The 14,832-nt window shown below is 39.9% G+C and overlaps 1 protein-coding gene across 9 annotated transcripts in view; it reads right to left on the bottom strand.

Moving 5' to 3' along the window:
* Positions 1 to 14,832, bottom strand: part of sh3bgr (SH3 domain binding glutamate-rich protein) — a 60,423-nt gene that overhangs the window by 10,894 nt on the left and 34,697 nt on the right. For 5 of the 9 annotated variants that reach the window (XM_043701211.1, XM_043701212.1, XM_043701215.1 and 2 more), the window contains exons 3-6: positions 11,680 to 11,760; positions 7,505 to 7,564; positions 3,364 to 3,459; positions 1,645 to 1,716 (exon numbers count right to left, since the gene is read on the bottom strand). In XM_043701211.1, the coding sequence (XP_043557146.1) occupies positions 1,645 to 1,716; positions 3,364 to 3,459; positions 7,505 to 7,564; positions 11,680 to 11,760 (309 nt within the window). The remainder of the gene's footprint in view (positions 1 to 1,644; positions 1,717 to 3,363; positions 3,460 to 7,504; positions 7,565 to 11,679; positions 11,761 to 14,832) is intronic. The other 4 variants (XM_043701218.1, XM_043701220.1, XM_043701217.1 and 1 more) reach the window with 2 other exon arrangements.

Here is a 14,832-nt window from a genome sequence, read left to right as displayed (position 1 = left end):
TCTCCTTTTCCACCTATCCACTCCACCCTCTCCTCCCTGACCTATCACCTTCATCCCCTCCCCCACTCACCTATTGTACTCTATGCCACTTTCTCCCCACCCCCACCCTCCTCTAGCTTATCTCTCCACCCTTCAGGCTCTCTGCCTGTATTCCTGATGAAGGGCTATTGCTTGAAACGTCGATTTAACTGCTCCTTGGATGCTGCCTGAACTGCTGTGCTCTTCCAGCACCACTAATCCAGAATCTGGTTTCCAGCATCTGCAGTCATTGTTTTTACCTATTCAACTAAAGCCTAATGTTCATAAATTTTTTCAAACTTGTCTAGTGTGAACTGCTTGCACTGCACTAAGTACCACTTTTCTCCCCCACATTTGTCTTCAGGACTAGTCTCCTTAGTAGAAACTGAAATGGACAAAAGCATGAAACTAAAAGGGAAAACATGCATATTTAATTACAAATTCAATGAAAAGACATTTCAAAACATCCTAGGTGTTTAGAAGAATAGTATTTGTTAAGTAGAAAGATGGAAATGAGATGAACACTCAAAAGATTAACATGTTAGATAATGGATAAGGCACTGTATGTCCAAATAAAATTCAATCCACAACACCTGAAAAAGGTAAAGAGTTAGTAGAAGTACTCTGTGAATAAATGCAAGATGACAGACGGAGCAAGCCTTAGCTACAATGAAAACCTACACACAGTCCACCACTATAGCACTGTGATTGGAAATACTCAAGCCATAATCTTGCATTAAACATGAATTTGGTTATGGATGAGCACTCAGGTATTTTTACTGGATAGAGATATTCCTTCATATTTTCACATGGACATGCTATGTTACAACCAGGTTGTTTCTGGAGGATTACAAGCAGCAAAACAGGGAGGAATAATTCACTATAATGAATGGTGTTTCACTATGTTAAATCTGGGTCTGAAAGAAGAAAGCCACAAAAATAACGAATTGTTAACACTTCATTTATCTATGAAACAAGGAAGCAAAATCGGTTACATTATAACAATCATCACTGTACAATAAAACTGGGAATATTCACAAATTATCCAGGCATTTGGGGTAATTAGGATCATTGATATTAACTGCAAACTGAAGTTATCAAAAACATCAAACTGATAATGTCAATGTAATGACCTAAGAATTTTTTCACTACCCAAAACAGGGTATTATGGGAAGCCTTTTCAGTATGCAAGGAATCTACTTGGGGAGCTTGGCAAGATCAATAGTTACCAATAAATCAGGTTTGAAATTCTCGATGCAATGCAACATCAAAATAATTATCCACAGGTACAATGTACGTTAACTACTATTTTCAGGTGACCAAGTTCATAATTAGACAAAGGACAATATTATAAAACAATCTCCAATGTCCCCTCTTGTATATTCTACCTCAACTTTAAAATTAAAGAGCAACGTTCATGCTTCTTTCCCAATCCTTTGTGAAAATGCCCAAATTGATCAAGCTATCTAGAATTAAAATGATTGCTGAATTGAACATTAGATGGTTATTAAATGACATTTGCATTATTAGTTTGCTTTGTGAATTGAATTGATTTAAGGTAGGAATTAGCATTGAGAATGAAATGGGAAAAAATGGACCATTTACAAGTTTGAAAGATTATCTTACTGTCTCTTCTGATTCAATTGTTTGATGAACAGATTCCTCATGTTTGTCAGCTTCATTCTCACCAATGTTTTCCTGCACATGCCAATATCAATATTCAAAAGGAAAGCAATGTACACAATATAAAATCTACCAGATTCTAAAAGTTCAAATGGAACACAAACACTATAGAAACTGCAATTTTTAAAACAAAACAAAGTGGTTTAAGCAAGCAATCTCTGTGGAAAGAACAAACATGCTGATATTTGAAAAGTTAGGAATTCTCAATTTAAAAAACAGAGACAAAACAAAAAAAGGATAAAAAATACTCAGAATATAAGTGCACATAAAGTAGTTAAGTGAGAAATAGTGATGACTAAATGGCAGATATTAGCATTATGTCTTTCCTTGATATAATGTACAAGAAAATCTCAACCTATTACTCTATCTTCTCAGTTTGTTACTTCTTTCCCTCAAAAAGACAATCAATATCGTATCAATTGCTAATTTTAAAGCGGAGATTGATTGAAATTTGTTAAACAAAACAGTAGAAATCATGCAAGTAGAGTTAGTTTGCAAATCAGCCCAGAGCTTACCAAATACCCAAACAGGCTACAGGAGCTAAGTAGTCTACATTTGCTCTGTGTATGATATGGGTAGTGTGAGATGTGAGCACAAGTGGGCGGCACGGTGGCACAGTGGTTAGCACTGCTGCCTCACAGCGCTAGAGACCTGGGTTCAATTCCCGACTCAGGCGACTGACTGTGTGGAGTTTGCACATTTCCTCCAGGTGCTCTGGTTTCCTCCCACAATCCAAAAATGTGCAGGTTAGGTGAATTGACCATGCTAAATTATCCGTAGTATTAGGTGAAGGGGTAAATGTAGGAGTATGGGTCTGGGTAGTATATGCTTCGGCGGGTCGGTGTGGACTTGTTGGGCTGAAGGGCCTGTTTCCACACTATAAGTAATCTAATCTAATCTAAAGAAGTCAACATATATGTTCCTTTTTGCTGATGCACTTCAGGGCTCCACCATTTTAATTTTTTATTTCCAGAAAGCAAGTTGACAAAATCTTAAATGCAAAAAGAATTAATAGTTAAGAATGGTTATTAGTCAATTTTATCAAATGATTACACAGGAATTTAAATTTAACAGAATGAGGCATGTAACTCTTTTATCTAAGCCCCCAAGCTAAGATTAGTGACTTGATGCTATAAGATTTGTATAATGGTGTGTGTGTGTGTGTGTGTGTGTGTATATAATATATATATTTGTTTTTAATGTCAATTGAAAGTGAAATGTAAGTGATAGAAATGGTATAATATAACAGCAAAAATCAAGGCTTCAGTAAATGTTATGGTCCACATTTAGCATGTTATATCAAAAGTCTGCAAAACAAAGTCCAACTAAAAAGGCAGTTATGAAGCATCTAAGTATTTAAATAAAATTTGATAATCCTTCAATCCTTTGCTACATCTCCCAAGGAGTTTCATCTCTGTTACTATCAATTAAATGTTAAGATGTATTATTATTTTGACAAAACATATGCTTTAAACCTCTTCACATCAAAATGACAAATTTGAATTTTTAGGTTAAATTCACATTGAACCATTACTGTGCTTGCACAAAGTGACCACTGCATCTCCACACACTATTACAGAAAAGAGGTGGAAAAAAATTAAAGAAAGCACACAAAACATACACCACACATGATAAAAGCAACATAAGCAAATGCATAATTACATTTATATCTGGTGATTGCTCAAAATGATTATGCAACATTTCAGTATTTTCTTCAGGCTGATCTTCTGCAGCTGTAAGCAAATGCTGCTCATTGCCCTACCAAAGTGAAAAATCAAGTTGAAGGAAAGGATCATGCAAAGATGTTGCGCACAAGGCAAGTTTTAGATACAGAAAGAACATTGTTGACAGGCAACATTCTTTTCAGTTAACCAAACTTAAAGGTTAGAGACATAAAATTGAACCCAGCATTCTAGTTGTTAATCAATACATGCGATTGGAGTTACTAAAACTGTGTTCAAAATGTTGGTGGTAATTATGTTAAAAATTATGATTATCACAACTTATTTCACATTTCTTTTGTGGCATGATGATTTGGTTAAAGCTACTTTTCTTCCCAACTTGAAATGCATATACGTCCTTATTTCTCTAGCATTTTGTTATCCAAAATTAGATTTGGAGATTGCATTGAAATTACAATATGGAAGGAGCCCAATGGCCCAATTTGCTGGTGTTCATACTTATCTTCAGAGTAATAGCCTTAATTCTTCTGGTGTGGCTTCACAGCCATATCCATAAGTTTGGGTTCAAGACAGACTGGTAGATGGCAAAGTCAAGAACTGTTACCAGTCTTGGACTTCATTAAAACATTAAGACTCAACACTACAATACATGGTATTCACAGATACTCAGCTCTAATCTTACTGTTTACGTTATAGAAAGACAATTCCATGAAGCTACCACCTCATGCTAATTGGTCCATTCTTGATGCTACTTGAAACAGATTTCTGACATCCATATGGCAAGACTTCAGGCTCCTATCTAGTCCTCCGTGTTTTTCGGTGTCTCTCACTTCTTCAGCTGTAATACAGTGTCCAGTGACCAGATCTTTACTATTGCAAAATTGTTCCAGGGGCCTAAAGCCCTGGCGCAACACTAATTCTTTATGGTACTGTTTCCAAATACCCCCATTATCCATCTCCGCATCTATCCACTGAACCTGTTCCTTTGCCCACCTACCTGTCCACAGCTTCAAACTAGTATGTTAAAAAAAAGTTTTAATGCTCTTTCCCATATCTTCTACACTTAATCTCTTATCTCACATGCACATTCCCATTAATTCACGAGTTGAAGCAGCAGATTTCTATCTATTCTATTCCTGCATCAACTTACCTGTTGATAGAAATATGGGATCTTAGAGCTCAGAAGCACTTAGTATATTGTGTATCTGTTATTCTTTTGACAGGACCATCCAATTACTCACTCACTCATTCTTCCCCCATAGATTTGCATGATTTCCTATTTAAGTTTACACCCAATGCTCTTCTGAATGTTATGACTAAACTTGCTTCCAATATGTTTTTATGCATATTCCAGATTATAAATTGCTATGAAAATAAAATTCCCATTTCTCCAATGTTTATAATTTGCCAACTATCTTACCCTCTCGATAGCAACCCACTGACAATGGAAACAATTTCTCGTTCATGAGTTTGAACAGCTCCATTAGATTATCCATTCAGCTTCTATGTTCCAAGTACAACCTCAGCTTCTCCATTCTCTCCATGTAACTGGAGTCCCATATCCTGGCATAACTTCACTGCAGTCTCTGCAAGTTCTTGACAGGTTTCTGAAAATTATTGGACATGCTTGCTTAGACCCAGTGATTTATAATGAGGGCGGACATAATTTCCTTTCTTTTGTACCCTCTCTCTTTTTATAATACAGAAAATCAGTGACCAGCTCTTAACTCAAATATCTCATACATTTTTAATGTAGCTACATCAACTTGCTCAGTCATCCTCAAAGATTGGTGCATTGGTCTCAATGTTCCTATAAACCCTTAAACTTATGCACTTAATTAATATCCTCTCCAGACACCTCCAACAATCCCTTCCATTCCTCAGCATTAAATTTCATTGCCATCTCTGTCCATCTCCAGTCTATGTCCTCCTGAGTTGGTTACTTTGTTCTTCACTTTTTATCATATTTGGAATGGGAATTAAAGAAACTTTCTTGTGGTGAAAATCATCTTAGAATATTTGTTAGCTTTCACACAACCCAATTGCATTAGTATTTTATTCAGTAGTCCTGAACTACTGCAGACCTCAGCAGACCTGATCAGTTCCAATGTAAAATGAGTCACTAATTTACTTCAGATACTTTTGCTACCTAATTTCACTATTACAGAACAGTTACAGCACAGGAGGAGGCCATTTGGTCCATCATGTTTGTGCTAGAATTCTGCAAGAGCAACTCATTTAGTGTAATCCTCACAATTGCCCCGAAAATTGTTTAGCCCTTGGAAAATTATCCAATTATCTTTTGAAAGCCTCAACTGAATCCACGTCCAATATTCTCTCAGGCAAAGCATTCCAGATCCTGACTACTTGCTGCAATTTGTTTTCTCTCATCTAGACATTGTATATTTTGCCAATCACCTTAATTCTGTTCCCTTTGGTTCTTAATCCTTAGGCTTAAGAGCACAGTTTATCTCCATCTACTCTGTCTCAACCCCACAATTTTGAGCAGCTCTATAAAATATCCACTTAAATCTTCTCTTCTCTGGTAAGAACTGCCAAACTGCTCCAAGCTATCCATGTGACAGGTTCTATATTCCTGTAATATCTTATCTTTCTTTCTTCCCACATCATCTCCAATGCCTTCATATTCTGCCTAAAGCTTGATGCCCAGAACATGACAAAATATTCCAGTTAAGGCTTAAGTAATGCTATCATAACTTCATTACCTTTGAACTCCATGTCCCTACTTATAAAGCATATAACCTCCTGGCCTTTATCAACCATTTTGCTGACCTATCCTGCCATCTTTAATTATTGATTTGCACAGATACCACTGCTCCTGCAACCCTATTAGAACGGTACTATTATCATCTTTCCACTTTCCTCCTAACAAAATGAATAAAACCTTTCTGCATATGTCATCTTCCATACATCCACCCATTTCAGCAGTCATGTCTTAGAATCATAGAGAAGTACAGCTTGGAATCAGATATTCTAAATTAATTTAGTCCCATTTGCCAGCATTTGGACCATACCCCTCTAAACCTTCCTGTTTGTACACCCATCCAGGTGCCTTTTAAAATGTTGTAATTGTACCAGCCTCGACCACTTCCTGTGGCAGCTCATTCTACGCAAGCACCAACCTCTGAAAAAGTTGCTCCTTACATCCCTTTTAAACCTTTCCCTCTTGTTTGGGACTCCGCCACCCCATGGAAAAGTCCTTGGCTACTCACCCTATGTCGGCATAACTTTATATAAGGTCACTTCTACAAACTTCTAGAAGGTCACCCCTCAGCTTCTGATGTTCTAGGGAAAATAGTCCCAGCATATTCCACCTCTCCATATAGCTCAAACCATCCAACCCTGGCAATGTCTTGTAAATCTTTTCTGAACCCTTTCTAGTTTCACAACATCCTTCCTATAGCAGGGAGGCCTGAATTGAATGCAGTATTCCAAAAGCGGCCCAATATTATCTCTAAAATTTATCACTATCCTCCTCAAAAGATTATTTCCACATTTGTTCTCTGTTGCTGATAAAAACTCAGTTTAAACACAATTTGCCCTTAAGATTAATTTTGCCGTTCCTTGTCAGTGACTTAATTTTGTCCTGGATTAGCAAAGAAGTGTTTCCATCACTGTGGTTAAACTGGTTGCTATGTATACTCTGATCTTATCTTTTCATAGTTCTTTGCACAATTGCATTCCCAATTCTTTAACCTCTTGCACCATTACTGAACCTAAACTGAGTAAATGACAAAGTAACATATCACCTCTGTGCTGCTGATATCAACATGGCTATAAACAGGATCATTGTGTGAAAACCAAAACTTGTAAAAACTGGGAAACTCTCAATGCACACTGTTGCAGTTGGATGAGCTCAGATTCAAACAACTAAGTTAATGCAGTTACAATTGTGAAACACACCCTAAATTTAGATTTTGTCCAATCGACATGTACCAACAAAGTAGTGATTATGCAGCTCCTCAGCAATGATCTAACCAATGGTCTACAGTGCATGCTTCAAAAGCACCAAGCAAAAACATTAATAGTTGAACAGGTTAGTTCAGATGATGAGGTAGAGCAGGACAAAAAAGAGAAAAAAAAACTTCAAGTTTAATTACATCTGCTTTATCATTTTCTGGAACTTCACCATTCTGGATGATTGCAGCTTGATGTGCTTCCTGTAGCAGAGCAAAACCAAAAACAGGAAACACAGAATTGTATATAAACTGCATTAATTATAAACATGAGGAAATATGATTACAACAAATTCACCATTTCAGATTCAATACAATAAAAATGACAAAACTGATGTTCAGTATGTTTGAGTATTGGTCATTGTCTATTAAAAAAGTAAATCTTCATGTAGTTCAGAAACCAGATTTTAAATTTTTACTGGAAGTTTTAAATTGGTGTGCCTAAACCTATCACGACGCTTCCAATACACTGTACAGAATCTGAAATATTGTAACATGCAAGACAAATAGGAAAGCAAAAATTTATCCAGCTAACACATTCCAAAACTAAAGCATTTTTACATCTACAAATTAACAGGAATATATAGAGCTCATAATACAGAAAAATGAAGGGACTGTTTCCAATCTCAAACATGGGGGCACAGATATGGGGCTGATTAAGACTGAAATGAGAAATGACTGAGCACCTGATCAGCAACAACCTGCTGACTAATGCTCAGTTTGGGTCCTGCCATGGCCACTCAGGTCCTGATCTATTCACAGCTTTAACCCAAATATGAACAAAAGAGGTGAATTCCAGACAAGAGATGAGAGTGAAATTCCTGACACCAAGGCAAAGTTGACTGAACGGGGCAACAAGTAACCTTAGCAAGACTGGAAGCAATGGGTATCAAGAGGCAAACTCTCTGCGAGTTGGAGTCTTATCTGGCACATAGGAAAATGGCTCTGGTTGTTGCAAGTTAGTCACCTCAGCTCCAGGGAATCTCTGCAGGAGCTCCTCAGGGTAGTGTCTCAGGCCAAACCACCTTCAGTTATTTCAGTGACCTTCCCTTCAACATAAGATCAGAAGTGGGGATACTCAGCACCATTCACAACTCCTCAGATATGGTCAGTTCATGTTCAAATGCAACAAGATCTGGACAATATCCAGTCTTGGGCATACAAGTACCAAGTAACATTCATGTCACACAAATGCCAGACAATGACCAATAAGAGATTATCCAACCACTACCCCTAGACATTCAATGGTGTCACCATCACTAAATTCCCCACTATCAACATCCCTGGAGTTACCATTGATCAGAAACTCAAATGAACACACCACATAAACAGTGGCTAATCAGCAGGTCAGAGGCTAGTAACACTGCAGCAAATAACTCACCTCCTGACTCCCAAATGCCTGTCCAGTATCCACAAGCCGCAAGTCAGGTGAGAGATGGAATATTCTGCACTTGCCTGGAGGGGTACAGCTCCAACAACATTCAAAAAGCTAGACGCCATCCAGGACAAAGCAGCTTGCATGACTGGCACCACATCCACAAATATCCATTCCCTCTACCCCAAACACTCAGTGGCAACTGAATGTACCATCTGTAAAACGCACTGCAGAAATTTACCAAAGATTCTTAGAAGGCATTATCCAAACCCAGGACAATTTCCTCCTAGAAGGACAAAGCCAACAGATACATGGAAACACCATGGCCTACAAGATCTCCAAGCCACTCACCATCCTCATTTTGATACATTAATTTATTTCTTTACAGTTGCTGGGTCAAAATCCTGGAATTCCCTCCGCAAGGACACTGTGGGTCAATTTATAGCATGTGCAACAGTTCAAAAAGGCAGCTCACCAGTCTTCTCAAAGGCACCTCAGGACAGACAAAAAATGCTAGTTGGCCAGCCAGCAATGCCACCTCCGCAACAATAAATAAAAATACATTGCATCCTAGCCCTCAAATCTCATAACACTAAGGAGAGTGATAAAAAAGACTTTGGTCTTTAATTTTAAAATTAAATAAATGGTGATACAACTTGCTGTACTAGATCTCTTGCTCCAGGAGTATAGAATAGAATCCCGACAGTGTGGAAACAGGCCCTTTAGCACAACAAGTCTACACCGACCCATTCCCCTACCTTATTATCCTATATCACCCCTGACTAATGCACCGAACCTACATATCCCTGAGCACAATGGGCAATTTAGCATGGCCAATTCACCTAACTTGCATGTCTTTGGATTGTGGGGGGAAACCAGAGCACCCGGAGGAAACCCACACAAACACAGGGAAAATGTGCAAACTCCACACACCTTCAGTCGCTCGAGGCTGGAATCAAACCCAGGTTCCTGGCGCTATGAGGCAGCAGTGCTAACCATTGAGCCATCGTGCTGCTCGATGATATGGTCAAGAGCCAGTTTCATTCCTGAAATCTAGTTATTTTTGGCTTGCGTCTACCCTCGCAAAGATTAACTATGTTGCATCCTGACCCTGGAAGGCTTTACCATAGTCAGAGAGTCATACAGCTTTGGTCAAACTTATTAATGCCGACCAGGTTTCCTTAACTAAACTAACCCAATTTCTCTGTTTGGCCCGTATCCCTCTAAACTTTCCTATTCATGTACCCATCCAAATGTCTTTTAAATTTGCGATTTTTGAGAAGATTTGTAGCTCAGGTTTTAAGTTTGCTCATTGAGCTGGAAGGCTTTTTTCCGATGCTTCGTCACATGTTAGGTAACATCATCAGTAAGCTTCCAGTGAAGTGCTGACGTTATGTCCCGCTTTCTATCGATGTTCTTTGGTCTTTTAAGTGGGTGATATAATTTCCAGCTCTTTTTCTCAAATGGTGTCCAAATCGATGCGTTTATTGATGGAGTTTCGGTTTGAATTCCAGGCCTCTAGAAATTCCCATGCGTGTTTCTGTTTAGCCTGTCCTAGGATGAATGTGTTGTCCCAGTTGAAGTGGTGTCCTTCTTCGTCTATATTTAAGGATACTAGTGATAGTGGGTCATGTCTCTTGGTGGCTAGTTGGTGTTAGTGTATCTTGGTGGCTAGTTTTCTGCCTGTTTGTCTGACGTAGTGTTTTACAGTATTTGCATGATATTTTGTAAATGGCATTGGTTTTGGTGGTTGTTGGTATAGGTTCCTTTAGGTTTATCAGCCACTGTTTAATTGCATTGGTAGGTTTGTGGGCTACCATGATGCCAAGGGGTCGGAGTAGTCTGGTGGCCATTTCAGAGATGTCTTATGTATGGTAAGGTGGCTAGAGTTTCTGGGCACATTATGTCTGCTTGTTTGGGTTTGTTATTTAGGAAATCGGCAGACTGTGTTTACAACTTCTATCAAAAAGAGCAAGGTCAGCGGATACATGGGAATACTACTACCTGCAAGATCCCCTCCAAACCACTCACCATCCTGACCTGGATATAGATTGTCATTGGATCAAATCTTGAAATTCTCTCCCTAAGAGCATTGTGGGTCAACCTGCAGCAGTTCAAGAAAGCAGCTCACCTCCACATTCTCAAGGTCATTTAGGGACATGCATGAATGCTGGCCAACAAGCGATGCCCACATCCTGTAAGTGAATAAATAAATCGCGGACACATTCCCCTCAAGTCACACACAATCCTGACTTAGAGCTACATTGCTGTTTCTTCACCATCGCTCGGACAAAATCCATAAATTCCCTCCCCAACACCACATGGAATACGGCAGATCAGGAAAAAAGCTCACTACCACTATTACCTCAGGAGCATTCAGGATGAATGTATAAATGCTGGCTTAGGCAGCGAAGGCCACATTGCACAAATTCTTAATTGCTCAACTCCTTTCCGACGACAGACAAACTAAATGATTAAAATAGTACACAAGTGGGAAAAAGACAACACCAGTCAAGACAAATAAAGATTATCAACAAATATAACCGCTGGCATTTTCCACATCTGGAGAGTGAACAAAATGAAAGGAAAGCCAGCCCTGTTCCTGAAGAGAGACACCTCTGATTAGCACGACGTGCTTACTTTTTACATCTAGCAGAGTTTGACAGATGAAGTATTTGGCAGAGTACAGTATTCAGATTCATAATAGCCCAGGAGGGGCTTGCAAAGGGATTGCTTCACAAGTCAGTTTATTTCTATTGAGAAGTCTCAAGGTTCAAGGACTGGTCCTAATCCCTATTCTCCTTAATCCCCTTAGTACTGTTTGAATTGTTAAAGAAAATGTTTTTAACAGTAAGTTGTACATTCATTTCTACATAGCTTTATGACATTAAGTAGGTTTTTTTGGAAAGTTGAGTGCAGTTCAGTGTACATTATCAAGGTTTACCTTTGAACCAGGAGGAGGATCCAGACCAAGAAATGCATAAACTCCATTGTCTTCCTTGGCATTGAAGAAAGCTTCAAAGTCCTACAATATCAAAATGATCAATGGCTTAGAAGTTTGTGATGTGTTTGCAATGCATCAAATGTTTCTTTAAAATAACATTGGAAATATCAACACAAAAACATGAGAGTAAGACCTGAGGTGTAAGTGGTAGAATGAGTTATACATAGGGATTCCCTTGTCAGCCTTCTGCAAGGACCATTCCCTCCGGGACACCCTGGTCCATTCCTCCTTCATTCCTAACATGGCCCACAGCCCCATGGCACTCTCCAAGGCAATCACTAGACAATAATACCTGTCTGTTTTTCTTTTTTTTATAAAAATAGAATCCTTACAGTGTGGAAGCAGACCATTCAGCACATCAAGTCCTCCCAGACACCCTCCCCAACCTATAACCCTGTACTTCCCAAGGCTAACCCACCTATCCTACACATCTCTGGATACTATGGGCAATTTAGCATGGCCAATCCATTTAACCTGGTCCCCCAAACTGACCTTTAATTACTCCTTTGACTGTATAACTGTCTCTCACTCTCTGGGCTTTATCTCCAACTATTGTTTACTCCTCATCCACCCAATCTTTTTATCAAAACCATCCTTTTCCTAGCCACCAGCAGTTCTGAAGGAGGAAGGGTCATTGGACCCAAAACGTTAACTTTGATTTGCATCCAAAGCTACTGCCTGACCTGCTGAGATTTTCCAGCAATTTTTAGTTTTAATATAGGGACATGGGTTTAAATTCCAACATAGCAGATGAATTTGAATTCATTTCAAAAGCAAGCTTGCCTAACAGTGCCCATGTAGCCACTGCTGATTGTCATAAAACACAAATGTCTTTTAGAGAAAGAAATCTTCCATTATCACCTGGTCTGGCCTACACGCGACTCCAGACCCACAGCAATGACTCTTAAAGGATGGGCAATAAGTGCTGGCCTAGTCAGCAATCCCAAATCTCATGAATGACTTTAAAATTTGGAAAACCAGAAAATCATATGGTTTTATTTGTTGAATCTTAATCTTTTGTTTAATTTTTTTTCGACAAAATGTTGACCAATTTCATGGAACCAGATGAAAATCCCCAATACAGCATTTGGTATAAAATCACATATGTTTGAAGGGCTGGCCTAGACGTAGATGTTTCAGAGGTGATCCATGGAGTAAGTTTTCACGTTAGGCTTGCCATAGGAGATAGCTAATACATGAAATGACTGTTCCTTTACCCAACTTAGTAACCAGCAAAGCCTCTCGTAATGTCAAGAGGACAGTGGACTGCAGTTTCCATTCTCAGGTGTTTCTTTTCAGGAAATTTTCACCTCGTATTAGCTATCAGACTTCAACACTAAATGTATAAAATGGATATAGTTGTGTAGCAAAATATAGCAGTAATACAGCATTACAATTCTGCTTCTTACCAATAAGAGGTATGCAATAATGATGACATCATAACACAAATTGAGAAGGCATGGTGACTTCAGCCAGTTCAGGACGTAAACCGGAACTCTCAGTGTCATTGCATTGCATTGCAAACCATCCAGCCTGAGTCCACTGAGATTTTATAATTATAAAAGAGAATAGACCACAATACTCTTATTTGCAGTTAAGGCATTAAAAATTAACAGACAGACATCAGTTGACAGCTGTGTTCTCAGTTAGTTATAAAGGTAGCTGAAGAAAAGGAGAAGCCACAAGCAGGAGTTCAGGAACAATGTGCTTGATGGCATCAATTTGCCCCTCTCAAGCAGTGAGACATTGTGTACTTAGTTTGTACAATGAGGTCCAATAAAGATGCAAGTGAAGATAGTTTAATAACTTAGTCCCAGGGGTAACTGTAAATAAAAAAGGCATCACATTTAAGGAATGAGGGCAGAAAAGCATAAAACAGCAGAGAGCTACGCGAGCTGGGTGGAAGTGAGGTTGGAGCGCAGAGCTAGTCGGGAAGGTAAGTGATTGATATTTGAGTGGGTGTGTTCTGGACCCCAGGCCCTACAAAGTAGGGCCTACAGTTACCCCTGGGACAAAGTAGGGCCTCCCTCCCATCCTTCTCATCTAACCTAACTTTAAATCCACAGATAAGCTACTCAGTGTTCTTGTTTTAGAGACTAAGTGTAGAGTAATGGCAGCGCAGGCAGTGGAATGTTCCTCCTGCAGGATGTTTGAGGTAGGGGTGACCACCGATGCTCCTGCCGACTTCATCTGCAGGAAATGCAGTCAGCTCCTGCTCCTCACAGAACGCGTTAGGGAACTGGAACTGGAGTTGGATGAACTGAGGATTATTCAAGAGGCTGAGAGGATGATAGATAGAATCTACAGGGACATAGTTACGCCAGAGAACAGAGGCAGCTGGGTAACAGTTAAAGGTGAGAAGGGGAGGAAGCAGGTAGTGCAGGGATCCCCTGTGGTCGTTCCTCTCAACAATAAGTATACCGCTTTGGATACTATTGGGTGGGTGGGGGGGCCTAGCAGGGGTAAGCTGCAGTGACCGTGTCTCTGGCACGAGGTCCGGCTCTGAGGCTCGAAGGGAAAGGGGGAGAGGAGGAGAGCGCTAGTTATAGGAGACTATAGTTAGAGGGATGGACAGGCGGTTCTGTGGACACGGGCGAGACTCTCGGATGGTTTGTTGCCTCCCGGGTGCCAGGGTCCGAGACGTCTCGGACCGTGTCTTCAGAATCCTGAAGGGGGAGGGTGTGCAGCCACAAGTCGTGGTGCACGTTGGCACCAATGACTTAGGTAGGAAGATGGGTGGGGAGGTCATTCAGGAGCTCAGGGAGTTAGGCTGGAAGTTAAAAGCTAGGACAGACAGAGTCGTCATCTCTGGGTTGTTGCCGGTGCCACGTGACAGTGAGGCAAGGAATAGGGAGAGAGTGCAATTGAACACGTGGCTGCAAGGATGGTGTAGGAGGGAGGGCTTCAGGGCTTCAGGTATTTGGACAATTGGACTGCATTCTGGGGAAGGTGGGACCTGGACAAGCAGGACAGGTTGCACCTGAACCAGAAGGGCACCAATATCCTGGGAGGTAGGTTTGCTAGCACTCTTCGGGGGGGTTTAAACTAATTTGGCAGGGGAATGGGATCCGGACTTGTAATCCAGCAAGTAGG

Source organism: Chiloscyllium plagiosum, chromosome 12 (assembly GCF_004010195.1).
Source record: "Chiloscyllium plagiosum isolate BGI_BamShark_2017 chromosome 12, ASM401019v2, whole genome shotgun sequence".
Classification (NCBI taxonomy): Eukaryota; Metazoa; Chordata; class Chondrichthyes; order Orectolobiformes; family Hemiscylliidae; genus Chiloscyllium; species Chiloscyllium plagiosum.
The sequence above is the reverse complement of the archived record's forward strand: the minus strand, read 5'-3'. Positions and strand labels throughout refer to the sequence as shown.